We start from the raw sequence: 24,626 nt of genomic DNA on the forward strand, positions 1-24,626 counted from the left end.
GGGAGGGTGGCTGGATAAAAGCGCAATTCTAGGGTCCAAAAAGCCAGCCCAATGTTGTCGCTGTGTTGTAAGATGGGATACCCACCCTCCAAGGGTACTTCTGACTGATGGATTCCTTCCTCCCCTTTGCTGCCCAGCGCCATGGGCTCCCGCACAGCCCCATCCGTTCCGCCTGGGGTCTTCCGGTGTCCCTATGACTGTGTGCCTCCCACGGCTCAGGGAACTCCGAGAAGTCGACACTGGTCCCTGCTGGATTGAATTGCTTTGTGCAAGCAATAATGGGGAAATGGGTGGAATAAGTTAAGGTGTAGCCCTGTTGTGGAATCCAGTGCAGCCTTCGGAAACAGCGCTTTAATATTATGTTTATTCACCTGGGAAAGTGGCCGCAACACATCGCTACTTAAAAACAAAAACAAGAGTACAGTTGAAGTCTGTCTTTGTCATCATTGTAAATACACACAGGGGAAAACAAACCCCAAACTAACAGAGAATACGTGGAAGAGTGCACACTCGCTGTCTTTGGCTAGTGAGAATTGGGTGCTGTGGGTGTTTTCGTTTTCCTTTTGAGTTTTTAAGCTGTTTTGTTGTTGTTGTTGTTATTGGGAAAATTATTTGTAAAGAAGTACATATCCTAGGGAAAAGGGAAGAAAGACGTGATGACCAGGAAGTCCCTGGTGAGAGATCAAGTGTTAAGGACAATTAGGGGAAATATGGTTCTTTGAGTTAAGGGTCCTTTCAACCTCCTACATGAAGGTAGGTGAGTCTCCACCTTACCCCCCTCCCTCTCGGCTTCAGACACACAAGGTCATTTTTTTCTGCAGATGGGTCCAAGGCAACAGTCAGAACTCTGATCGGTAAAACCAGAAGGCTTGGGTGGGGAAGCAGAGCAGGGAAATCGACACTGTCTCCTTTTGCCTGATATTAATTTCTGCAATAAAGCCATCAGAATGTACTCCCACCTCATCCAACTTACAAGGAAGGGAGATTCCAGAAAATATTCATTCAGAAAGAAGAAACTGATAAATGGGAATAATGACTCCCTCCCCTCCGCGGCTATTTCAAGAATCAAACGTGTTATGCCTGCCATCCGTGTCTAGTCCACCGCCTGAGTTGTTTGATTTTTGCAAATATAAACATTCTCGCCAGGGGCTTTCTCCTTTCCACTGCCAAAGGCAGTTCCCCAATCCTATTTCCCACTAAGTCTCCAGTTGTTCCATCACAGAGTTCTCCATTCCTCAGGGTTTCCAAGAGCCTAAACCCTGCAGTGGGGGGCCGGGGTGGGAGGTGGGGGGGCTCTGTGGCTCTGTTTACAAATGTTAATGCTCACGAATCTGAAATCCTGTTTGGGCCCCAGCTCGTCCCTGGCACCCTCCGTCCTAGTCTTCTGGAATGTCCTATTCCGCTCATTCACCTCCTTTCTACCAGGGAGGCAGAAAGCCCTCTTGGAGAGGACTCAGTGGCCCCAGAGTTGATTTAGTCTAGATCACCTTTAAACTTCCTGACCCCCACACGGCTGCAATTCCATACTGTGCCAGGTGTCCGAACCTGGTGGGGAGACCCAACCTGCCTGGGCTTGGGTCAGCGTGCCCGGTGGGTCACCCTTCCTGGGTCCTGGATCGGCCTCCAGCGGCCCGAGTCAGAACCCAGCGGAGAGTTCGTGCTCCGCCGTGGAGGGGGACATGGAGCTGGTCCTCTCGAGCCTGTCGGTGGAGAGGAAGGGGAGCCCTTTCACCAGGCCCACAGACAGCAGCTGGTGGAACAGCTGGCTCAGGTACCTGCGGAACCGCTCCCCGACGAAGGCGTAGATGACAGGGTTGACGCAGCAGTGCGTGTAGGCGATCACCTCCGTCACCTGCATGGCCAGGTCCAGCTGCTTGCTCTGCCTGCACTCATCGGTGAAAAGGCTGTCTTGGAAAGCAGAGACCAACACGGCCAGGTTGTAGGGGGTCCAGAAGAGAAAGAAGACGATCATGATGACAAAGATCAGACGGACGGCTTTGGCCTTCTTCTCGTTGGGTCGTTTGAGCAGGATCCGTATAATCTCTGTGTAGGAGATGATCATGACCAACAGAGGCAAAACCAGCCCCAACATGTTCAGTTTCAGAGCCTGGAACTGTTTCCAGCCTTTGAGGTTTCCACGAGGGAAGTGGAGGCTGCAGGTGGTATGGGACAACTCCCGCTGGGTCTTGGAAAAGTAGAAGCCTGGGATGGAGGCCAAGATGGCCAGGCCCCAGGCGCCAACGCTGGAGATGACCCCAAAGATGACAGTCCGGACCCGCAGGGCGAACACGGCGTGGACGATGGCCAGGTACCTGTCGACGGTCAGCAGGACAATGAAGAAGATCTCACTGTACAAGCCCGTGTAGTAAAGCCCCGAGAGCAACTTACAGGTGCCGTCACGGAAAACCCAGTCATCCTTGAGCTTGTAGTCAATCCAGAAGGGCAGCGTGAAGAGGAAGAGCAGGTCCGAGATGGCCAGGTTCAGGAGGTAAATGCTGGTCACGCTCCGGAGCCTCTTGTGCTGCATGAGGACCAGGAGAACCAGGATGTTGCCGACCACGCCGATGATGAACACCAGGGAGTACAAGGGGGGCAGCAGCTGGGCTCCAAAGGCCCTCACCTCTCCCTTCTGGCACGGGGTTATGCCCTCATAGTCATATTCTGTCGTCACGTCATAGTCATTTGTGGGGGCTGAGGTTTGCATGCTGGCTTCTTGCACGAGTCGAGGAAAACGGGTTCTGCGTTTACTTTGCCGGGGGAGGCAGTGGGCTGTGGACGACAGAGAAGGACCGGTGATTATAGGTCTTCAACCACCTGACAACTGTTTACCGAGTACTGACTGTGTACCAAGCCCTGGGATGCAACCTTGAGCAAGGGGGATCCAGGTCCTCTGTGCCCTCGTGGAGCCCGGAGTCTAACAGAGGGCGTAGGCAGTAAACAAATGAGCCCGCTGATTGTTAAGTCAATTACGTTGGCACGAAGTGTCGTGAAGGAGAATTCCGCCGGCTGCACGGCACAGTGCTCCGAACCAGTGCTGCCCACGGTCTTGGCACTGGACTTGGTGCTAGACAGCTCCCCCCGCCCCCAAAGGGGGTGCCACTATTGTTCCCCAGTTTAGGGGTGATGATGCGGGAGTTCGAAGTGGGAAGGACACAAATCTATGTGAATGAGAGCTGGACTTACTTTTCACGTACGTCCCTGCCTCCAATCACAGAGCAATGAGTTTGCACTGTGGGGTCCGCAGAAGGAAGCTGAGAGTCTAAAACTTACACGTGGATCTTCATGGCCATAGGAGCCAAAAGGATTCTTGGCCAGGGATGACGTAGCAGGGTGGGGGCACATGAAATTGTGTGAATTTTTTTTCATTATTTTTTTGGGGGGATGCTACTGTCTGGTCATTCAGTAGGCAGGACCAAGGATGTCCTGTAATGCAAAAATTATCCTACCCCAAAGGCACATAGTGCTGTCACAGGGAAATCCTAGAAGGTCAGCCCCACCCCTTCGGAGATGAGGACCCTGAGGGCACCGGCGTGGGTCAGCTTGGCTCACGCCATACAGCCCTGATGCGGCACAAGTGGGTCCACAGCTCACTCGGTAGGCCTCCCGTGAGGGCCGTGAGGAGGATTCAGAGGACAGTACAGTCTGGGAGGAGTGGGGTGACCTGATGGGAAGATGAGGGGATCAGGGGGCTGGGGAAGAGCTCAGAACAGCCTCAAGCCATGAGGTGTCATGCAGCAACCGGGCGGTAGCTGGAGTTCTGCTGAGATATGCTCTGAGATATTTTTACCCAGGGTTGCCTTGAAACAAAGAAAAACAAAAAACAACCACTAGATAGCTTGCCTTTGCAGGACTTCCCCAGCCCCCAATTTTCAGCACTCCTTTTCAATTCTTTCCACTTACTACAGACACCTCCCCAAAGGGAGCATGGGCTTTCGGGTAACCTACCAGCTGTGTGACTTTGGATGAGTTAACCTACCTTTCTGAGCCTCAGTTCCTCATCTGTAATGTGAGAAAGTAACACCTTGCAGGACTACTGCAATGTATGAGAAAAGCCACGCCCTAGTACCCACTGGGCCCTCAGTAAATATTGGGGTTCCTCCTTCCCTGCACTGACCCTTCTCTGAGGCCCTCCCCCGACTCCTATCCTAATCTGGCTGATGTACCCTGCTCCCCCAAGTCCCCCCATCAGTTCTCTATGGTTAATCTGGAAAATGAATTCTGCTTGATAGTGGTGGACCGGGACAGTCCCATCCATGTGAACTGCACTTTGAAATTTTTAGTAGGATGCCACCAGCCTGAAAAGTAGCTGGTACCTACATCATAATTCCCACCCTGAATCTTGAGTCTCTAGCACGCTTCCTTCTAAATTTCTTTTTTTTTAAAGATTTTATTTATTTATTTGATAGAAATAGAGACAGCCAGCGAGAGAGGGAACACAAGCAGGGGGAGTGGGAGAGGAAGAAGCAGGCTCCCAGCGGAGGAGCCTGATGCGGGGCTCGATTCCACAACACCGGGATCACGCCCTGAGCCGAAGGCAGACGATTAACGACTGAGCCACCCAGGAGCCCCTCTTCCTTCTAAATTTCTTAATGAATATTTCCTTCCTACAAAATTCACATTTCTGCAGTGGCCATTGGAAAATAAGGCACATGGGGTGGGGGGGGGACAGTGTCGCACACACTGGCTGGGGGACTGTCGTTTCCAGTCAAATCCATCCCTATGGCTGACTCCTCCAGCTCTGGACTTGCCTCTACCAGACCAGCCCTCCTTCTGGAGAAACCCAGGCTGGCAGTCACTTAAACAAGCTGTGTGGACAATTTCTGATTTCCGTTGCTGTTGCCGGATTCGGACAGGTCGGCTGGGCAGACAGCACTTTTGGGCGGGCTGGCAGGTGTATAGAAGAAGCTCCAAGCAGCTTGGAAGCACAAAGAGCACCTGATGCAAGACTGAGCCCAGGAGCCCAGTTTCTGGGGAATTTTGGCAAAGGTGAAGGCAAAATGAGTCAGCGTTGCTCATGCCATTTGAACAGAGAATCACCTTTAGCAGCCCCCTCTCCCCACCCACCTCCAACTGCATTTGCTGTTTTCCCAACTTGCCAGGCACTGTGCAACAACGCTGGGAGAGAGATGGCCTGGCATGGAGCCGTGGAGGGAGACAGAAATACCCTGTGGCCACCTAGCCCGCTGGAGTCTGCGGCAAAGTCTGCCCCGAGGCCATTGTGCAGCAGTCAGCTGGAACCTCTAGCCTGGGAGTTGGTGAAGTTTTTGAGCAGAGAAAGGGCAGCCTGCAGTGGTAACACACCCGAGCCTGGTGGTGTTCAGGGGCTGGCTTATCCTGGTTCATAAGAACAAATTGTGTGCATCTCTCCCCAATTCTGCATCGGGGGCTCGGTAGCTTGAAATCAACCAGGGTGAGGATATGCACACCATAGAAATCCACAAACACTAGAAATCAGGGCTCTTCCCCCACCCCTCCAGGAGAGCCAGTTGTTAAACATTTAGGGGCCCTTCACTCCCCACAGTCTGCGTAGCCTAGAGCTGTCCTGCTAGTCAGAGTGGGGACTCAAGGGTCAGGGAGTGGTACACAGCCTGGTGAAAACCTGTGCAAACTTTGGAGAGTTTCTAACTCTGAAACTCTGGGCAACTCCAGAGTTTATGGAGGAACAGTTGAAATAGTTACCTCCAAGTAGCCCCCAGGCCCCTCTCTCTTCAGAACAAATTCTGACCTGCCTCTTTGTTAGTAGAATAGAATGGATGAATCTTAAGAGGACATCTCCCTGCCTCTGGAGGGTAAAATCCTACCTCCTCCAAAGACAAATCAGCAGTCCCGATTGTGAGGCTCCTTGGTCCTAGTCTTCTCAAGAAACTGGTCCAGTATCAAATCATCCTGGCATCTGCAATGTGTTTTCTAATTAATATTTCCCTTTTGCTACAATTTCGTCATACACCGTGTTTGGTTTTTGTTTACACAGGGCAGTTTGGCAAGTGATTTCCTCTCCAATGGTTTTTCACAGAGATCCTCTTGTTTCTTCCCTGACTTTAGAAAGGCTGATTTTCTCAATCAGTCATCAACAACCAATCATTCAGGAAAGCTTTCCTTTTTTGGCAAAAAACCCCATTTTACATCTGAGCACCCAGCCTTAGAAATTCACCCCTTGTCGGTATTGCTGTATAATTAATTGCCTTATAGATGTATCAATGGGTTACTTAAGCATTTGCTTGGCCCTCGAAGAACTCCTCACCTTTGAGGAGACAGGACAGGTAAAGAATGTCCCGCAACACGAGGACCACGGTCCCACCTGGCTGCGTGCATGTCTGTAAACCACATTGCCCTCACCGTAACTGACAAGACAGAAAAGACAAGTGCCACTTACACTGGTCCCTAGGGATTTGGTCCACGAAGTCTTTGTTTCTGGAGCTTTCAGAGTCTTTATGAATTCAAGGTTCAATGTCCTGATTGAGCAGGAAGTCCTCAGCTTCCTGTGTGATGATTGAGGACTCCAGGGTTCACAGTCTTTCAGAATGACAAGAAAAGGACAAAGTTCTTCTTTTTGTATCTGGTTGGGTGTCTGCGAGTGGCCACGACACCCACCAGCGGCTGTTCCTTGAGGCTGGGTTTGCTCGAAGGATTTTCTCCGTTCACTCAGCTGTGCTTCTCCCTGGGGAGCTCTGCCTTAAAGGGACTGGGTTGGGTGGGGTTGGGTGGAGTTGAGTGTGGGAGAGGTGGTATGAGGTGTTCCCAGAATTCGTGAAGCAATCGAAGGCTGAGATTCTGCGTGTGTGTTGAGGGTTGAGGGAGGGCGGGCCATGGAGGTCTCGTGGTCAGTGAGTAGCCTTTTTTTCTTAAAGCTTGCAAATGGTAGGGTTTAAACCAGAACCCAGGATCCTGTTCCTTAAAATGAGCTGGCTGATAGCCCAAGAGAGGTGGCCGTTTCTCTTTGGCGCCCCCTAGGTCCTTCACCTCTGACTGTTTGCTGTCCCTCTCTGCACCCTGTTCTCTGCCGCACCAAACCCCACTAACCAGTTTCACCTCAAGGACCCTCCAGCCTGGAGGGAGCCCAGTTGTCTAAGTTGGGTTTCGGCCATTCCTTTCTGATCCCAGCTTCCTGTTTCATAAGATGGTCCAACCAGGGGCCATGGCCAAATCCCAGCTCTGTCCTGGAGTCAAGGGCAGGTAACTATGCCTCGATAAATCTTGGCTCCCCCTGCATCAAATGAGAATGCAGGATCATAGCAGGACGCCCAAGGTCAGTTTGTAGGTGAAGAGTGTCACAGAGCGCCTGACCCCAGGGACGGTGTCTGATGAAGGATGCTTCCTGCGATTCTCCCCACAGCGGCCAGCACCTACTCTATGGCTGTGCTTGCGTCCCCCTCGGGTTCCACTCCTTTCCCTAACATGGGACCCTGCTAGCCCTCTTCACAGATAGTGCAAAGCCCCGTTTCAGAAAGGAATGTCCATGTGCTTTGAAAATGTCACTTGTCTTCAAGGCTGTTTCCTCATCCATAAAATGAAAACTTTAGACAAGGTCTTCAAAGGCACATTCCATGAGTCTTCTGGGGTCGGGTCTCCCCTCTTTGGCTGCCTGTCCACAGAGAGATGGGGGAAGAGGGAGGCCAAAGGCCACCAGACTGACAGAGAGAGATACAGGCCTAAGAATCTGCTCCCTTTGCGCGGAGAGCAGGGCTCGCGGGGAGCGCTGTGATGAGCCTGGCAGATCCGACAGTCCTGCGTCACAATCTGGGTCCACCTCTCGGTAACTTTGGGCGGATTATTTACGCTTTTGATGGTCTCTTTCCTCTTCGGTAAAACCAGGCTAATACGGCTAACTTTATAGAGGGTTAAATGAAGATACAGACATGCCTATGAATGAACGATTGGTGGAGGGCTTGAGATGTTATCGTTGCCTGTCTTAATTTGGGTTCCCTGTTAGGTGCAAACCCTGGGCAGAATGCAGATGCAGGGGATTCCAGGAAGTACTGTGGGGGAGGGGGAAGCGGGCCAGGGAAGGGAATGTGACGACAAGGGGACCATTGTAAAAGCCAAGTGACACCCAGGACTACTGGGGAGCTCAGGGAGCCTCCCAGACTCACCCCCACTGTGGGGCTGGAGGTGAGGAGACCGGGCATGTATCTATCAAATCTCTACCTGCACCATGGGTTGCTTCTGGCTGGCTTGTGTTACTGAATATCGTCCCCGGGAGATCCCCTCCTCCAGCACACAGGGCTGGCCATCCAGGCAGTGGCCGTAGCCCTAGACGTAGGGGGGACGGGTGGAAGTATCAGTAAGGTGCACGCCCCAAGATTCTAACCTTGACCTCGCCTAGGTCTCTGATGCCTTCATTGGGCACCCCCTTAATTTGTGTCAACCCCTGACCTAGCCTGCTGATCTTCTTCCTTCCTCTCGCACACTTCCATTGTGTGGAATTTTGACTTCTGATGCTGGCCGCTTTTTTCCCATCTCAACCTCAACATCCCAGAAGTCTCATGCTCTGTTTAGCCAAGACAGGGCAAGGCCAGGCTCCTGGACTGCGTGAGACTGGTTCTCATGGCTCACCTTTCAGGTTCAAATGCTATGCCCGTAGGTGAATTTCCAAGAGGGAATGGCAGTGCCAGGACCAGGGAGCTCTCTCTGCTGCCCAATGTGTCATCTTCTCTCCCCTCTGTTCTGCTTGGCTGCCCTGTTGTCCTGGGTCATGTTCCAACGTCAGTGAGGGTGTTGGGCACACCCATGACCCTTCTCGTCCTGCCTGGGTCATCTAAGACGCCACCTCCTCCCTGAAGCCTTCCCACTCTGCAGCAAGAAGTCATCCAGGAGGGGCAGATGGTGGAGCTCTGAGAGTTTTAAGTATTTGGGGGGCTGGTGGAGGTCCCTTTATTTACACCAAATGGTGTATGTTGGATACTTCTGACAATAAGAAGCAAGGCAGTCCACACAAAACAGCTCAAAAAAATTTAAAAAAGAATAGAAACTGTTCTCTTCTAACAAACCTAGATCTTCGCTCTGATTTGTTATTAGTCTCTAACAGTCTCGTAATAATTGTCGATGATTTCGCAATCCACACGGGTCTCCGTCTGCAGCCCGACACCCTCACACTTAGGGGCTAAACATCACAATGACATTGTGGTGTGAATCTGTGGGTCGCACGGGTGTCCCTGTGTGGCAGTGGGAGCTGGTGCTTGACGGGGGTGCCCCAGTTTTTCACGCGTCCTCCCGTCCTCCCCTGGCCACATCAGCTTCCTTGCGGGGGTGGGGGAGGGGGTCTCAGGCATAAGCAGAGACTGAGGACGGTCTTCAGGCATAGCGTCAGAAGTCACCTGACGTCCCCTCGGCTGCATCCCGTCAGTCACAGCAAGTCACAGAGCCCTGCTGCAACCAAGGACTGTTTTAGCTGGCACCGTCGAGTCACGCTGTAGAAGGCCCTGTGCCCCAGGACAGAAGGGTCTGGAAGCCCTATTTTACCCTCCACCGAAGTGCAGGTTTCCCTTGAACTCCTCCCCCCAAGGCCATGTCTTCCATGTTCCCCAGCCACTCAGCCCCGAGATCCTAACTCCTGGCTCTCACCATCACCCCATCCGCGGCCCTTCATACCTCAGTTCCCTGCACGCCAGCCTCTGACCCCGCTCCCATCTTTCCTCCCTCCTGCCACTCGGCACCGGTGGTTCCTGGACCCGTGGGTTGTCAGCTTTCCACAGACCGTCCTCCCTCTCCTGCCTTTGCTGTCCCTCATTATAATCCCTCCCTGACCTACGCCCTCCCTCCCTTCCTGCGCTCCTTTCTGACCTTGTGGTGTCCGCCCAACAAAATCTAGCCCCCAGGGCAGAGCCAGCTCCGCACCCACACCCACAAAGTTGATGGTGGCCGGAGGGAACTCCGCAGGCATCTTGCCCAGAACCATTAAAGGAATGAGGGCCCCACAGGAGGTCCACGGTAACCCGTGGGCAGCGTGGGGGCGCTAGAGTGCCGCTCCACGCGTCTTTCCGACGTGCTCAGACCAGGACGGGGCTGCTGGCGTCACCTCCAGGCATCGTGACCTCTACCAGAAAACAGGGCTGCCTCTTCCTTTTGTTGATTTGTAAGAAAAAGGAAGCTCCGAAGAGCTCTGTGAGAAAACAGCCGCTGGAGAGCCTCTCCAGAGCCACCAGGGGCAGCCCCCCACCCCGCCCCTCGGCCTGTCCCGGGCAGGGCCTGGGTGAAGGCCACAGGAGGGAGAGCAGCTCCTCGCTGTTCTGCCACAGGGCGATGCTTAGCAGGAAGCAGACAGTGGAGGGCAGGGTTTGCGAGCTTAGAGCCAACCAACAATGAGGAAGGAAGAGCCAGAGATCCCCACCCAGCCTCCTTCCTCTCCCCCTCCCGCTCACCGACAGCCAGGTCTGGGGGGGGGGTGGTCAAGAGCCCCCCGAGCCTGGCCACTGGGCCTGCAGAAGCTGCTGACCAGACCACAGCAGGCCGCCCCCGAGAACTGAGTAGTAACTCACTGTCGGGATGCAGGGGGGCGTGAAGAGGGCGGTCATAACCCTCCCTACCTCTGATCGAGGTGTGTGTACCTGTTGCCTCTTCCATCTCGTCTGAATGCTGAACCCTGTGGTGGGCTCCTGAGGGCACTGGTCCCCTCCCCCTTCATCCGTCCCACACCCATGACGTGCCCTCTGTCTCTGTCTCGCCCGGGGCAGTCACGGGCCCCAGGTGAGTGAGGCAGGGCCTGGAACTCGTGTTCACTCCAGGGGAGGTCTGTGGGCCTGGCAGCATCAGCATCACGTGACAGCTGGTTGAGAACAAGGATTCTCAGACCCCACCCCGGAAGCTGCCAAATCAGAATCCCCAAGAGCAGGGGTTGGACCCAGGAAGCTGGAAGCCCTCCGGGGCATCTTATGTATGCTGGAGTTCGAGACTCGTTGCTAGACGCTTGCTAATTAATGTGTGATGGCAGGACCTGAACGCTCATCTGAAAATGCAGACCACAGGCCCACTGAGGGAGAAACTGTGTTTTTACCAGATCCCCCGGGGATTCTTTTGCACCTTACGGTGTGAGACACCCTGGTTCTACAACGTCACGGTCCAGTGGGATATGTGTGTCGGGTTGAACAGATGTCCAGAGGAAGATGGGTGGCATCAAAAGCATCCCACAGAGACGTTTCCCCCTAGTCCAGGCTAGAGAGATGAGTCTGTCGGAGAACCAGGGACAGGAGATGGGTGAAGGATGGCCCTTAAGGTGTAGACGCTCGGTAAACATTGGGTGACTGCTCGTTGCACAGAAGGAGCCCACTAGCCGGCTGCCCAGATAGACACGACTTCCGAGCACCACCCTGAGGCTTCATGGGGACGCCCTGGGTCCTGACCTCACATCTGGTCCCTACGCCGTGTTGGTGAGCTTGAGGAACGATGTCATGCCTACCCATTGCTGGCAGGAGTAGAAATCGAGTCCCCGTCCAGGGAGGGCTGTTGGGCCATGTCTATCAGAAATCAAATGTGTGCATCTTTCGTTCTAATTCCACTTGTAGGAATTTATCTTACAAATATTTACACCGATGGCAGAAGACACAGGTGACAAGGATGTTCCCTGGGTTGTGGGGTTGGTGAAGGAATATTGTGCAAACTTCTGTGTTGGTACAAAATGCCCCCAGGTCGGAGGGACCAGCCGTGTGCAGGACTCTGCCTGCAGGGGAGACACTGGTGGTGCAGGCTCCCCGTGTCTGGAAGGAAGCACAACGAACCCCTGGCTCGTATTCCTGGTCTCTGGCAAGGGAAACGGGATGGGGGAGAAAAGCAGCTTAGTTTTCACTGTGTGTTCTTTTCTTTTTTTTAAGATTTTATTTATTTGACAGAGAGAGAGAGACAGCCAGTGAGAGCGGGAACACAAGCAGGGGGAGTGGGAGAGGAAGAAGCAGGCTCCCAGCGGAGGAGCCTGATGTGGGGCTCGATCCCAGAACGCAGGGATCACGCCCTGAGTCGAAGGCAGCCGCTTAACGACTGAGCCACCCAAGTGTCCCCACTGTGTGTTATTTTCTACCTCTTGGCTTGCATCTGCCTGGCAGTTCTCCAAAGGCGCTCCAAAGACCCCTAGGGGCCTCCCAAACCCATCCAAGGGGCCTCTAACTCCTTTCCTCTTCCAACTATGCAGCTGTGTGTGGAAGGTTTTCCTTCACAGGCTTCGGCCAAAGCAATCCCAACAGACGGGGGCGGGAGGGAGTAGCTTCGGGGATCCAGCCCATCTTCCCACTGACATCTTTTTCGTCTGGGAAAATATAATTATTTTCATGAAAGCATTATTTATGTTATTATGTAACAGTTTCCTTACTGTTATTTTAAGGGAATTACTGACTTTTTTTAAGATCTCAGTTTTTTAAGATCGGGGCGCCTGGGTGGCGCAACGGTTGGCCGTCTGCCTTCGGCTCGGGGCGTGATCCCGGCGTTGTGGGATCAAGCCCCGCGTCGGGCTCCTCCTCTGTGAGCCTGCTTCTCCCTCTCCCACTCCCCCTGCTTGTGTTCCCTCTCTCGCTGGCTGTCTCTCTCTCTGTCAAATAAATAAGTAAAAAATATTAAAAAAAAAAAAAGATCTCAGTTTTGATTTCCGGGACAGTAAATATTAATAATCCGTGCAAAAAGAAGGTCTGTGGTATCTGCAGTCACTGGAGAGCATACAGGTCCTGAGACCGAAACCACGGGTGCGGGGCACATCCATACCCTTACGTTCTTCTCAACTCCCAGTTCCACCCATGAGTAGTGAGGGACCCAGGGCAAGTTAACTATTTTTCCGAGCCCTGCTCTGTGTGCATGGAGAAGATGATTCACGTAAAGTACTTAGCACGTGGCGTGCACTCAATAAGGGTTATGGTGGTCCCTAAACCCTACAGGCGACTCGGGCTACCCAAATGAACCCTCAGTGACATTAAGTTGGCAGCTTGAACTTGGCCCCGGGAATTGGCCAACACTACATGTCAATGCCTTTTTCATACTTCCCTGCTGCCGAGCTGATAGGGAACCAGCTCACCACTGCAGGGCAAGGACAGGCCATGCACATATGGTTGGCGGGGGTGGGGGGGTGGAGGCGTACATCTGTGACCGCAGAGGGACGTAATAAGAAATTCTGCATCTGAGTGCATACAGACCTTTGGTCTGGGCAGAAACTAGCTTTTATTTGAATGTCTGCCCCTTGCACAACTAGCTGGGGCCCAGTTCCTTCATCACAGGGGGATTCCTTCCCATTCGAGGTGAACCTGCCCGCACCACAAGACCACCACTCATCAGCAGAGTGCCCTTCGGGGAGGGGAGTGAGGCCAGGGCCTTGCCCACTGCCTTGTGTGGGGGCAGAAGGGAGGGGGCTGGGGGACGGGCTCTGGTTCAGGTCACTGTGTGTGACCTGAAGTTCTAGCCCCAGGTTTGTGCCTCTGGGCAAGGCATCTTGTACTCACTTTATACTTCCCTTTTCTGGACTTTCTAGTCTCCCTCCTGTCTTCCTTTCCCTTCCGTGGGTTTTTGCAGGGGAGTGAGGAGGGGATGGTGCTAGTTTGTTCTGTTTTCTGGCCTTCATTTTTGCTGTTTACTCTCCCCACCAGCACCAGCTGGCAGCTTCCCTGTCATTGAAGACCATGTTTAAATTTTTCGTCTGAGAATCTTGTGTTCTTTTACTCCTTGCAGACGGGGACTCCCCAAGGTCCCTGAGGGCGGCCAAGGGGAAGATCCAGGAAGGGAAGCATCTTCTGGCCTCCTTTGCCCTGCACCAGCATTTCCTCCCCCAGAGTGCCTGCAACGTGCGCCCCCAGCCCCAGCTCCAGGGCCTCCCCCTTCCCCCAGCATGCTCCCCACCTCCTGCTCCAGGGCCTCCCTCCCCTCAGCATGTCCCCACCTCCTGCTCCATGGCGTCCCCCTCCCCTCAGCATGCCCCCACCTCCTGCTCCAGGGCCTCCCCCTCCCCACTTCACTGCTGTCCAGACAGCGCTACTTTCTCATCTTTAATTCCCACTTGGAGCGTCCTGTCCCCTTTCTGATGCTTCCAGTCATGTCTCTTTCATGATGGCTCTGTAAGGAGGACCCAGAGTCCCTTCAAAGGCCTTTACAAAGATGGCTGTTTGGGGGCCCTCCCCAGGTTGGGTTAACTGGAGGCCAATTGGGCCTCTCTACCCTGGACTTTCATTTTTAGTGGTCTTAGTGACACAGAGCACCGGGGAGGGACTCTCCCCGGGAGAAGGGGCAAAGACCTCCAATTCTTCTTTCTGGAGCTCAAGGGGGGAAAGTCTGTCAATATGGCCCACTGGGGGTCTACACGAATTACCCCTGGGAGACAGAGAGAGAGTCAAGGCCCTGCCCTTCCCAGAGCCATACAAGAGTAGAGATAATAGCTCTGGCTCGAAGGGCCATGACCTCCTGGGTCCACCATGACCCAGTCTTTTCGACGGCAGTCTTGGACCCTGGCAAAGGCTTCGTCCAGGGCTCTGACACTGAAGGTCCTCCTGAGGCCTGGGCAGTAGAGTTCCTATTTCAGAACGTGAGGCTGGAGGAAGCAGGACCGTGTGCCATGCCATCACCAGGGATCCCCATCAGTGCAGCAGCCCTGCCCCCACCCTGTAGCCCTAAATCTTGGCCCCAGCCATTCCTGGGTGGGCAAGGTAGAGGGGAGTTGATGGGGGCATCACGGGGACAGATGGACTTCCAGCCCAGTTGGGCATGTGAGGGATCCAGTTTTTCCAGTCTGGGATGTGGCAGGGAGAGGGACTGACAGCCTGGCTGTGTTACTCTCTCTTATCTCATCGGTCTCTCTCTTGCTGCTGCCTTGCCATCCAGAGCCCCGGTCAGGCAGCCTTAGGCTGCCCCTCGAACGGTGCCACCACGCTGGCGGAGAGCTCAGGAGAAGAGCCTCCAGGATGCCCTTCTGCTGGGCCCCTGCCTCAGAGAACCGGTTCCCTGGGGCCTGGCTTCTACCCTCTGCATGCTGTCCCTGCCTCCCCTCATGGTCCAAGCACCTTCCCGCAAGCAGTAAGCACCCCAGCATGCCAGACTTGGGTTCGAATGATGGCTCTATCAGATGCCAACTGTGTGATCGTAGGCAATTTTCTTTACCACTTGTCTGAGCCTCAGTTCCCCCACCTGTAAAACAGGGATAATGATAGTATTTCTTTCTCTGGATTGTTGCAAGAATTAAATGTGATTTACTATGTGCCTGGCATTTGGTGAGCGTTCAGCCAATGGGAGCTATGTACCTCTCTCTGTCTTCAACCCCACCCTCAATCAAACCAGGCGTCCTGGGTGGAGTGCCTCCTGTGCACAAAAAAAGCTATCCGAGGACCCCCTCCCCCCCACCTCCATGCCGAAAAGGGGAAGGAGAGAGTATCTCAAGGAAGTGCCCTAAAAACCTCCCTCCTGCACCAGCCCAAATTAGCAGTTACGGTGGCACATGGCTTGTTTCAAAACTCAGGTTCTGAACTTATTTATGTATGGACTAAGACACACGATTTTATGATATCATGAGGCTGTATTACATCTTTTCTTTCCGACTAGATTATAAGCTCAGCAGCTGGACCCGTCCTTCCGCGTGGGTTTTCCACGGTGCCCGACACCCAGCTGCGTGCACGAGAGGTGCTGGAGATCCAGACCCACCTGCAGATTAAGATTGAGGCTTTTATGTGTGTGGGAGACCCCAGGTGAGGGTGGGGTTTGAAGTCTTTTGTCCAGAGTGACATTGTCAGGCATCTGCTTGAATAAATTCATCATCCCTTTTCATCCTGCCTCAGTGTCGGGAGCGAGAAATCTTCCTGCTCCTGAGAAAGAAGTGAGGGGAGAAGGGACAAATGGGAGAGAATTGTGTCCCGTGGCTAGCCCAGAATCTGACTGGGCAGGGGCTGGCACGAGGCTGAGACCCTGGCGGAGGTATTGGAGAATGACTGGTGTCTCTAGCAGGGTCCAGAAGCTTCAGCCTGGGCATTGTTGCAGCTAGAATCAGCATCCAGTGTGACCGGGGATGCCAGGAACTGGGTAGGAAAGGCCAGGGGTGCCCATGGCCAGAAACAGCCCGAGATACCTCTCTTGGCTGAGGGACTCATAAACAGAATAGATTAAAAACTCCCAGGAGTCAGTATGGAAATCATAGCCTAATTTTCTTTTAGATAAGCAAAAGACTTCACAGAAGAGGGTACCCAATTAACCAACACATACATAAAAAGGTACTCGATATCACTAATCATTTGAGAAATGCAAATTAAAACCACAGTTTTAGATGCGTAGTTTAGAGATAGCAGCACATACCCACTGGGATGAGTAAGTGAAGGAGGAAGGAAGGAGGGAAGGAGGGAGGGAAGGAGGGAAAGAAAGAGGGAAGGAGGGAAGGTAGGAGGGAAAGAGGGATGGAGGGATGGAGGGAAGGAGGGAAGGATTTGGAACAGTCCATACCAAGTGTTGGCAAGAACATGGGTCAACCAGAACTCTCACACGCCCCTGGCGAACATATAGATTGGTACAACCACTTAGGAGACCGTTCAGCAGTAGGCGAAGTGAAACGTGTTACTTCTCTACCATCCGGAAATGCGACTGCAAGCTACACACCCAAGAGAAAGAAGTGCATATGAACCCAAAAGATATGCACAGGAGTGTTGCTAGTAACTTTATTCAGAAGAGTCCCAAACTGAAAATCCAAAATTCCCATCAACAATAAAATGGGTAAATTGTGGTATATTCATATGATGAAATGCTACATGACAATCTGAAAGGATAATCTGCTGCTACTATATACTATATTTCTCCATTTCTATCGAGTTCAAGAACAGTTGAAACTAATCCATAGTGATAGAAAATAGCAATGATCTCCGTGGGTCCTGTCGGGGAAGTACGCAATCAGGGAACATTCTGGCTTCTGGCAATGTCCTGACTGGCAGTCACACGGGCGTGCACATCTGTGAAAACCCAAGATTAGCGTGCGTCAAGCACTTTACTAGGTGCATACTCTATTTCAATGTAAAAATCTTGAGATATTTTTAAATTTTGAGATAAATCGCCCAAATTTGACTGCCAGGTTATACTGTAAGATGTTTTACTTTTGTAAGAAACTGCCATACTCTTTTCCAGAGTGGCTGTGTTCTTTTATATCCACAAGAGCAATGTGTGAGTGACCCAGCATCTGGTTTTGTCACTGTGTTTTATTTCAGGCATTCTGACAGGTGTGTGCTACCATCTCGCGGTAGTTTTCATTTACATTTTTCTTTTTCTTTTTTTGAAGATTTTATTTATTTATTTGACACAGATCGAGAGAGAGAGCACAAGCAGGGGGAGCAGCAGGCAGAGGGAGAAGCAGGCTCCCTGCTGAGCAAGGAGCCCGATGCGGGACTTGATCCCAGGACCCTGGAAGCGTGACCTGAGCCAAAGGCAGATGTTTAACCGACTGAGCCACCCAGGTGCCCCTATTTTACATTTTTCTAATGTCTAATGATATTGAAGATGTGTTCCTGTGCTGACTTGTCATCTGTATGTCTTCTTCCTGGAAATGTCCGTGTTTGTCTTTGCCCGTTTTCTAACTGGATTTTTTGCTTTTGAGTTTTCAGAGTGCTGTACATTTTAGATACAAATATTTTGCTGGATAAGTTGTTTACAGATATTTTCTCTGAGTCTGGAGCTTGTATTTTCATCTGCTCAATAGAGTCTTTCATAGGCGAAAGGTTTTCATCTTGATGAAGGCTAATTTATCTGTTTTTCTTTTTACGGATGGCACTTTGGGCGTTGAGTCTAAGAACTCTTGGCCTTGGCCCAGATGCCAAAGATTTCTCCTTTGTCATCTTCTGGAGCCTTCTAGTTTTACATTTTACAATTAAGGCTGTGATTGAGTTGAGTTAATTTTTGTGTAAGATGTGAGGTTGAGGCTGACGCTTATTTTTTTCTACCTGCCCATGGATATCTACTTGCTTCAGCGCGATTTGTTGGAAAGGCTGTCATGGCACATTCGTCAAAAAGCAGTTGGGCATCCAATTCTACATTTTGTATTTTGTTCCATTGATCTGTCCATCCCTCCCTCAAAACCACACTGCCTGGATTACTGTAGCTCTGTATGACACCTCGATATCAGATAAAGTGATTCCTCCTGCTTTAGTCCTCGTTTTTAAAATTGTTTTTAGCGGTTCGAAGTCCTGTGACTTTCCGTGTAAATGTAAGAACAACAGCTTGTCTATGTCTTTTTCTACAAAAAGACCTCAATGGTATTTTAATCTAAATTGTTTATTTTTATTTATTTATTTATTTAAAAGATTTTATTTATTTATTTGACAAAGAAAGAGACAGCCAGCGAGAGAGGGAACACAAGCAGGGGGAGTTGGAGAGGAAGAAGCAGGCTCCCAGTGGAGCAGGGATCCTGATGCGGGTCTCGATCCCAGGATCCTGGGACCACACCCTGAGCCGAAGGCAGACGCTTAACAACTGAGCCACCCAGGCGCCCCAGTCTAAATTGTTTTAAACCTATAGATCAATTGAGGGAAAAACTGACCTCTCTGCTATGTTGAGTCTCCCAATCCATGAACATAGTCTGTCTCTCTCCATTTATTTAGGTCTTTGGTTTTCTTCACCAGCATTTTGCAGTGTCCAGCACCAAATCCTGTTGTTAGAGTGATACCTAAGTATACTCTAAAAGCCTTTTGGAGCAAATAGTATCATGTTTTCAGTTTTGGTTTCCAAGTATTCATTAACATACAAAAATGTGATTGATTTTTGTTTGTTGGGGTTTTCTTCTCCCACAACCCAGCGAAAGTCCGTTATTAGTTCTGAGTTTTTTGGTAGATTCTTCTGGATTTTCTCCACAGATGACTATGTCAATTTTATTTCCTCCTTTTCAGTTGATAGACCTCTTATTTCTTTTTCTTTCCTATCACTGGCTAGGATCTGTGGTTGGTAAGAGTGGTGAGAATGGGCATCTCGCCTCGTTCCTGAGAGTGGAGGGAAGCACCCAGTCTCTCACCAGCAAGGGTGAGGTAGTCTCTGGGTCTCTGTAGTTGCTGTTTATCACGTTGAGGAAGTTTTTGTTCATAGTTCACTGAGACTGTTTACCATGAACGGGTGAGCCAATTGTCAAAGGTTTTCTCTGTGTTACTATTCAGCAAAAGGACCCATGTCCTGTAAGATTTTGCATTTATGAGCATAAGGTTGTTTATAGTATTCTCTCTCTATCCCTTTTTTTCTGCTGAAGAATCTATAGTGATATCCCCTCTTCCGTCCTGACATAGATTCATGACTGGTGTTTTCTCTCTATCTCTCTTTCATGTCTTGCTATAGGTTTACTACTTTTCATGATTTCTTTTCTTTCTTTCTTTTTTTTTTTTTTAAAAAACCAGCTTTTTGTTTCATTGATTTTGTGTGTTGTTTCTGCTTTCAGTTTTATTGATTTGTTTTGTCCTTCTTCCTGCTTCCTTGGGTTTATTTTGCCTTTTTCTAGTTTCTTGAGAAAGAAACTTAGATTACTGATTTGAGGCTGTTCTTTTCTAACCTAAGCATTTCGTGCTGCATGTTGGCCTCTCAGAGCTGCCTCAGCTGCACCCCGCCAATCTTGACTGGTTATATTTTTGTTTTCATCTAGTTCTATGCATTTTTTATTTCCTTTGAGACTTCCTCTTTGATCCATGGGTGACTTAGAAGTACATTTTGAAATTTTTAAATTTTCAAGTGTTTAGAAACATGCCTGTGATTCATTTTTAGTTGATTCCATTTTGGTCTGAGAATGTATTCTGTGTAATTTCAATTTTTAAAAAAAAAATTTTTTTGAGGCCCTGGATGTGGTTTATGCTGGGAAATGTTCCATGGGCACTGGAAAATATTTGCTAATTGTGAAGGCATTGAACTCCTATATTAATTCTCTTCCTGGCCAAAGTTACCTGCAGACGCCTTTTCCATGAGCAAACCCTGACTGGTACAGGATGGTTATATCCCACACCACACAGAAATCCCTCCTGAAATCCCTTCTGCACTTTCTGTCTTCTTTTCCCAAACTCTTTCTCAATCTGCTGCCCCATTGCTGGGTGTCTCCCCTGGGCCTTCATGACCTTGCCAATCCCCCGGGTGTCAGCCGCATCTTTCTTCCCAGACCACACATCACACCCACTCCCAATGCCACTCAATCCTTCTCTTACCTACAGAAATTTTTCCTCTCTCAAATTAAAAAATTTGTGCCCTCCTTGATCCCATCATCTCGTTAAGGACCTTCTTTGTGATTCATCCTCCTTAGAATGCAGAGGGGACTGTAAGTAGTCAATAACGTCCTCCACTTCTTTGGCCATTATGCACTTGCTTTCTTGACCACCTGCCCTGAGGTCCACGTTGCAGGAAGATTACTCTAGAGTCTAGAATCCTTCTAGAATCTTTGAACAACAACAGAATCTTGGTATCTTGATGGCCTGGGTTATTTTGAAATCTGCTGCTGCTATTTCTTAGCTCCCATGGGAGTGGGAAAATGCTGTTGTTGATTTGTTCTTTCCATGCTAACAGCAGAGGCTTAGGAGTTCAGAACGATCGGGGCACAAGCCTATTCTCTGCCAGTGGATGGCCGTGCAGCCACGGTGGGTCATGTAATCTCACGCGGCTTTCATCCTCACCTGTAACCTATAAATCGTGACGATAACCTGACAAACCGTGGTGAACACTTGGCATGAGACTGTTCAAAAGATGACAGTTGTTCTCACCGTGTGCTATTTGGGTGTAATGTGGTTGCTGTCACACCGTATGCCAGTATCTCCTGCTCCTTCTTCTTCCTGGCTTTCCCTTCACCTTCAGAGAGCTGCATGCAGACCTGACAGTGCTAGTAATTCCTGGGCACAGGGATCGACTACCCATCCAGCCTCTCATGCATTTACGTGTGGTCATATCACGGAGTTCTCGCCCGTGCAATTGGACAAACATGATGTGAGAAACTTCTAGGCCTGCTCACAAAACCCCTTCCTCCTCTTTCCCCGACCTCCTGGGTGAGGCGGCTGTATACATCGTGATCCTGGTGCCAGCTAGAGCGATATGTAAGGTGCCTCGCCCCCTGAATGAATGATGGGAGGCAGGCTGCCGCCACCGAGTGATCCTGATCACCACCGGGATCCCGAAATTCCTGTTGAAGCTCGTTATGCATTTTGGAGTTTGTGACTAGCTAGCATTTTCTTAACTGATGTAGAAATCGGTACCTTGAAGTGGCGCCATTCAAAAACCTAGACTATGTGGTCTTGGCTTCATGTTCAGATGGTGGGCTGCAGAGAAACTGATCTTAGGACCTGGAAAGATGTGGTTGCTTGGAGTTGGGGGCAGAGTGGGGGATGGACGGCAAAGGGGCACAAGGAATCTCTTGGGGGTGATTGCAAATGTGCCATATCTTGACTGTGGCAGCTGTTCCCCAGATACATATGAGTGTCGAAGTTCATCAGATGGATGCAGTTTATTGTCCAAAAATGGTATCTTCCTAAGTTGATGTAAAAAAGCAACTGTCATCTATGGTAAACTCCCTATGTTCTGTCAGGTTCCCAGACCCTTGAGGTGAGGATTCACATGTGAGTGATTGATTTATTTTTTTAAATTTAAATGCTAGTAAACATAGAGTGCAATATTGGTTTCAGGAGTAGAATTCAGTGATTCATCACTTACATACAACACCCAGTGCTCACGGTGACAAGTGCCCTCCTTAATCCCCCATCCCCCGTCTAACCCATCCCCTCCCCCCACCTCCCTCGGTCAACCCTCAGTTTCTTCCCTGAGTGTTCTCAGAAGCAGATAGCTAGCAAGGGAGTGAGAAAGCAGGACAGGTCAGGAGGAAGTCAGCACGAGTGACTGCAGGCCAAGCCCCCCCTCCCCGCCCCCTGTGCACAATATGCATGTTTTCTTCCGATTGTTCTTGAATAAATGTAGAATTAAAGCGCAGGTGTTCGAAGGTAGAAGCCAGCGGCTGGCTCTTGGGCATGGGCTGCTGGAGTGGCCGGGGGTCTGCGTGGCTGCACACTGCCCCAGCCCAGCCCGGTGCCACACCCTGAACTCCAGGGAGACAGCAGGGCAGGGGGAGCGGGGAGGGCTGGGGACCCGGTGCAGGGGGATCCAGGCCCAGCCCCACTGTGCTCTGGCTGGGCGATCTTGGGCTCATTGCTTAACCAACTCTCCTCAGTTCCTCCTCTGAGCAATGGTAAAAACAAACACACTTACCTCACAGCCTCACGGAGAGAACTTTACTCAAGACCAAGCACGTGAAGCCCTTCGCGGAGGCCCTGGTGTGACCCAGGTGCTCAGGAAAAGCTGCGTTTATTATTAAACCATCATTTCTCTGCCCCTCCTCCCCTCCTGCGACGTCCCCAGGGTGAACAACAGCCCCCAGCCCTGTCACTCCTGGCGGCTGGGAGTCCCTTACGTCCTCTTGCATTCTGGACTGACGGACCCTTCCTTTAACCCCCACACTGGCTCTTTTATCTTTCCCAGAGCAGAGCCTCAGGCACATTTTTTAATTCAGGCAGGATTCACACTGCGCCAAACAGAAGCTCAATACATTTAAAAAGGACACAGATGAATCTTGTGTGAAAACGAACTGTCCATCCTCTCCACCCCACTTCGGGTGTCCTCCCCTGGGGCTCATAGAAGTCTCCCAGACGCCATACTCCTGGGTCGTGAACAAAGCAGAAAAGAACTTTTCTCGAATGGTAGGCACATTTCTGGCTGCTGTTTGGAGAAAGAAGAAATGAGCGTAAAGCTCTATCATCTACCATCCTTTTAAGCTCCTGTTTCTCTTGTCTATTGTATCTATTTTTTCCCTCCTCCTCCTTCCACCTACATTTCCAGGGGCCCATCTCAGAGTGTAAGGGAACAGGGAAGAAAAAGGTCTTCACTATTCTACTTCGCTGACATTATGCAAATTTGCTCCTGCTTCCTCGGGGGTGTAAGGTAGCCCCTACCCCGGGGAGAATACTGTATTTTCTGCACCATTTCTAAAGCATTGCACGCTTTCTTCCTTCACCATCCTATTTATTTACTCATTTGCACACCAGATTTTTGGTGTTTACACCAAAGAATAAAAAAAAGACCCAAACGAAACATACAAATGGTTGGAAGCACAGTGGCAGCAGCCCAGAGCCTCATAGGAATGGCCCAGTGGGGCCCGGGGTCTGTTTCCGGGCCCATTGGAATACGCAGGTAATTCAAGTCCAGATCCCTGAAAAGTGGACACCCAGGAGGTCTTATACCTGTGGGGGCTTGGGAGGGGAGGCGCGGTGAGGGGGGAATGGGGGAGGCCTGGGGGAGGGGGGATGCTGGGAGAGCTGGGAGGCCCCCCGCAGAGCAGGGCGGGCTGGGGGAAGCATGCAGGCCATCACGCAGACACAGATGAAAGATGTCTGGCGTTGCCCCGGGAGTCCTCGCGCTGAAGCCAGCGGGCAGAGGAGGAAGGTGTCCCAGGAATGGGCCTGCCTCAGCATCCCCGTTGCCCTAGGTCACAGGTGGATGGGGACCGTGGGACACGGGGTCTTGGGGCAAGCACAGCGCCGGTTGCAGCGCCCTACGGGGGCCCGTGGTCGATCCCACACCCCGCAGCTGGAGGGGTGCAAAGTGCATGCTGGGGGCCCCCACATGGGGGTGGGGTTTGCTCCAGCTTTGCTCTAATCCTGGATTTGAGCAGGAGGCCCATGCTGAGGCTAGACTCCACTTTTCCCTTTTCTGCACACCCTGCCAAGTCCACTGCCTCCCCACGTAACAACTTCCACGTGCTCCCTCCAGCCTTTCCCGTGAACCGGCCGGGAGGGGGCAGGTCACGTTTATGAAAGCGTGCTTCTGGAGCATTTCGAGCTTTCCAGAAGGGCAGCGTGCTGTGGACAGAGGGAGCTCAGAGATAGACTGGGCCACCAGTGAGCCAGAGGCAGGCCGGGCCGTCTACCTCCACCCGTCCACTTAACCCCACAGGGAAAATGTTGGCCACTGGACGTGCGTGGTCCGAGCTCAGCCTCTGTGTCCCAGGTGGGCCCCGAGACCCTGTACCCAGGAGCTGGTGACCAGAAGCTGGGTGAAATTCAAGGAAGCGCATACTCTTCCTTGCTTTGGCCATCACTTCCTTTCACACGCCCTGGCTGAGGCTGACCTGACCCGTCCTGCAAGAGACTTCGGGCCCTCTCCTAGCTTCTGAAGTTTCCTTGTTTGTTCCTTTCTCCTGCCCATGCTCCTATACTCCCAAGCTGCCCTCTGTGTGCTCTGTGGTGGTCGTGGTGGTTTTGGTTTTTTCCTCTGAGATGTTTCTTTCTTTTAAAAAGATGTTATTATTTATTTATTTGACAGAGAGAGAGACAGCCAGCGAGAGAGGGAACACAGGCAGGGGGAGTGGGAGAGGGAGAAGCAGGCTTCCCGCTGAGCAGAAAGCCGGTGAGGGGTTGGATCCCAGGACTCTGGGATCACGTCCTGAGCCGAAGGCAGACGTTTAACGACTGAGCCACCCAGGCGCCCCACTCTGAGATGTTTCTGCTTTAGTTTATGTGACATCGAGAATCTGGAAGATCACAGAGTATTAAGTGGGGTCAGGTTTTCCTGTGCGCTTAGCGCCTTGAGTGGCCTGAAGGATGAACCAAAATTCTCTGGCCCCTCCTGGGAGGAGCCGAGACAGAGCAAGCCCCTGTGGACCTCAGGGAAAGCTCCTTGGGCTCTGCCTGGACGTTTGGTCAACCTCGTGG

General features: G+C 51.4%; 2 protein-coding genes across 3 annotated transcripts in view; one reads left to right on the forward strand and one right to left on the reverse strand.

Moving 5' to 3' along the window:
- Positions 1-342: 342 nt before the first annotated feature.
- LOC100483811 (C-C chemokine receptor type 1) lies at positions 343-6,799 on the reverse strand. 2 transcript variants are annotated; one of them, XM_011222757.3, is made up of 3 exons: positions 6,374-6,799; positions 5,802-5,893; positions 343-2,769 (listed from the first exon to the last, which is right to left on the reverse strand). In XM_011222757.3, the coding sequence occupies exon 3, from the start codon at positions 2,702-2,704 to the stop codon at positions 1,637-1,639; it is 1,068 nt and encodes a 355-aa protein (XP_011221059.1). In that variant the 5' UTR covers positions 2,705-2,769; positions 5,802-5,893; positions 6,374-6,799; the 3' UTR covers positions 343-1,636. The 2 variants fall into 2 exon arrangements, with proteins under 2 accessions (XP_011221059.1, XP_011221052.1); XM_011222750.3 differs by lacking the exon at positions 5,802-5,893 and having other exon boundaries at positions 6,374-6,798.
- A 10,556-nt stretch (positions 6,800-17,355) lies between these two features.
- LOC100464796 (C-C chemokine receptor type 3) overlaps positions 17,356-24,626 on the forward strand; it is a 30,796-nt gene continuing 23,525 nt past the window's right edge. Inside the window, exon 1 of the mRNA XM_034658182.1 lies at positions 17,356-17,378. The gene's annotated coding sequence lies outside the window, so the exon portion shown is untranslated. The remainder of the gene's footprint in view (positions 17,379-24,626) is intronic.

This window comes from Ailuropoda melanoleuca, chromosome 4 (assembly GCF_002007445.2).
Source record: "Ailuropoda melanoleuca isolate Jingjing chromosome 4, ASM200744v2, whole genome shotgun sequence".
NCBI lineage: Eukaryota > Metazoa > Chordata > Mammalia > Carnivora > Ursidae > Ailuropoda > Ailuropoda melanoleuca.

Bases quoted from the DNA above. Each gene is read 5' to 3' on its own strand.
- LOC100483811 (XM_011222757.3), bottom strand. From the start codon at position 2,704: ATGCAAACCTCAGCCCCCACAAATGACTATGACGTGACGACAGAATAT.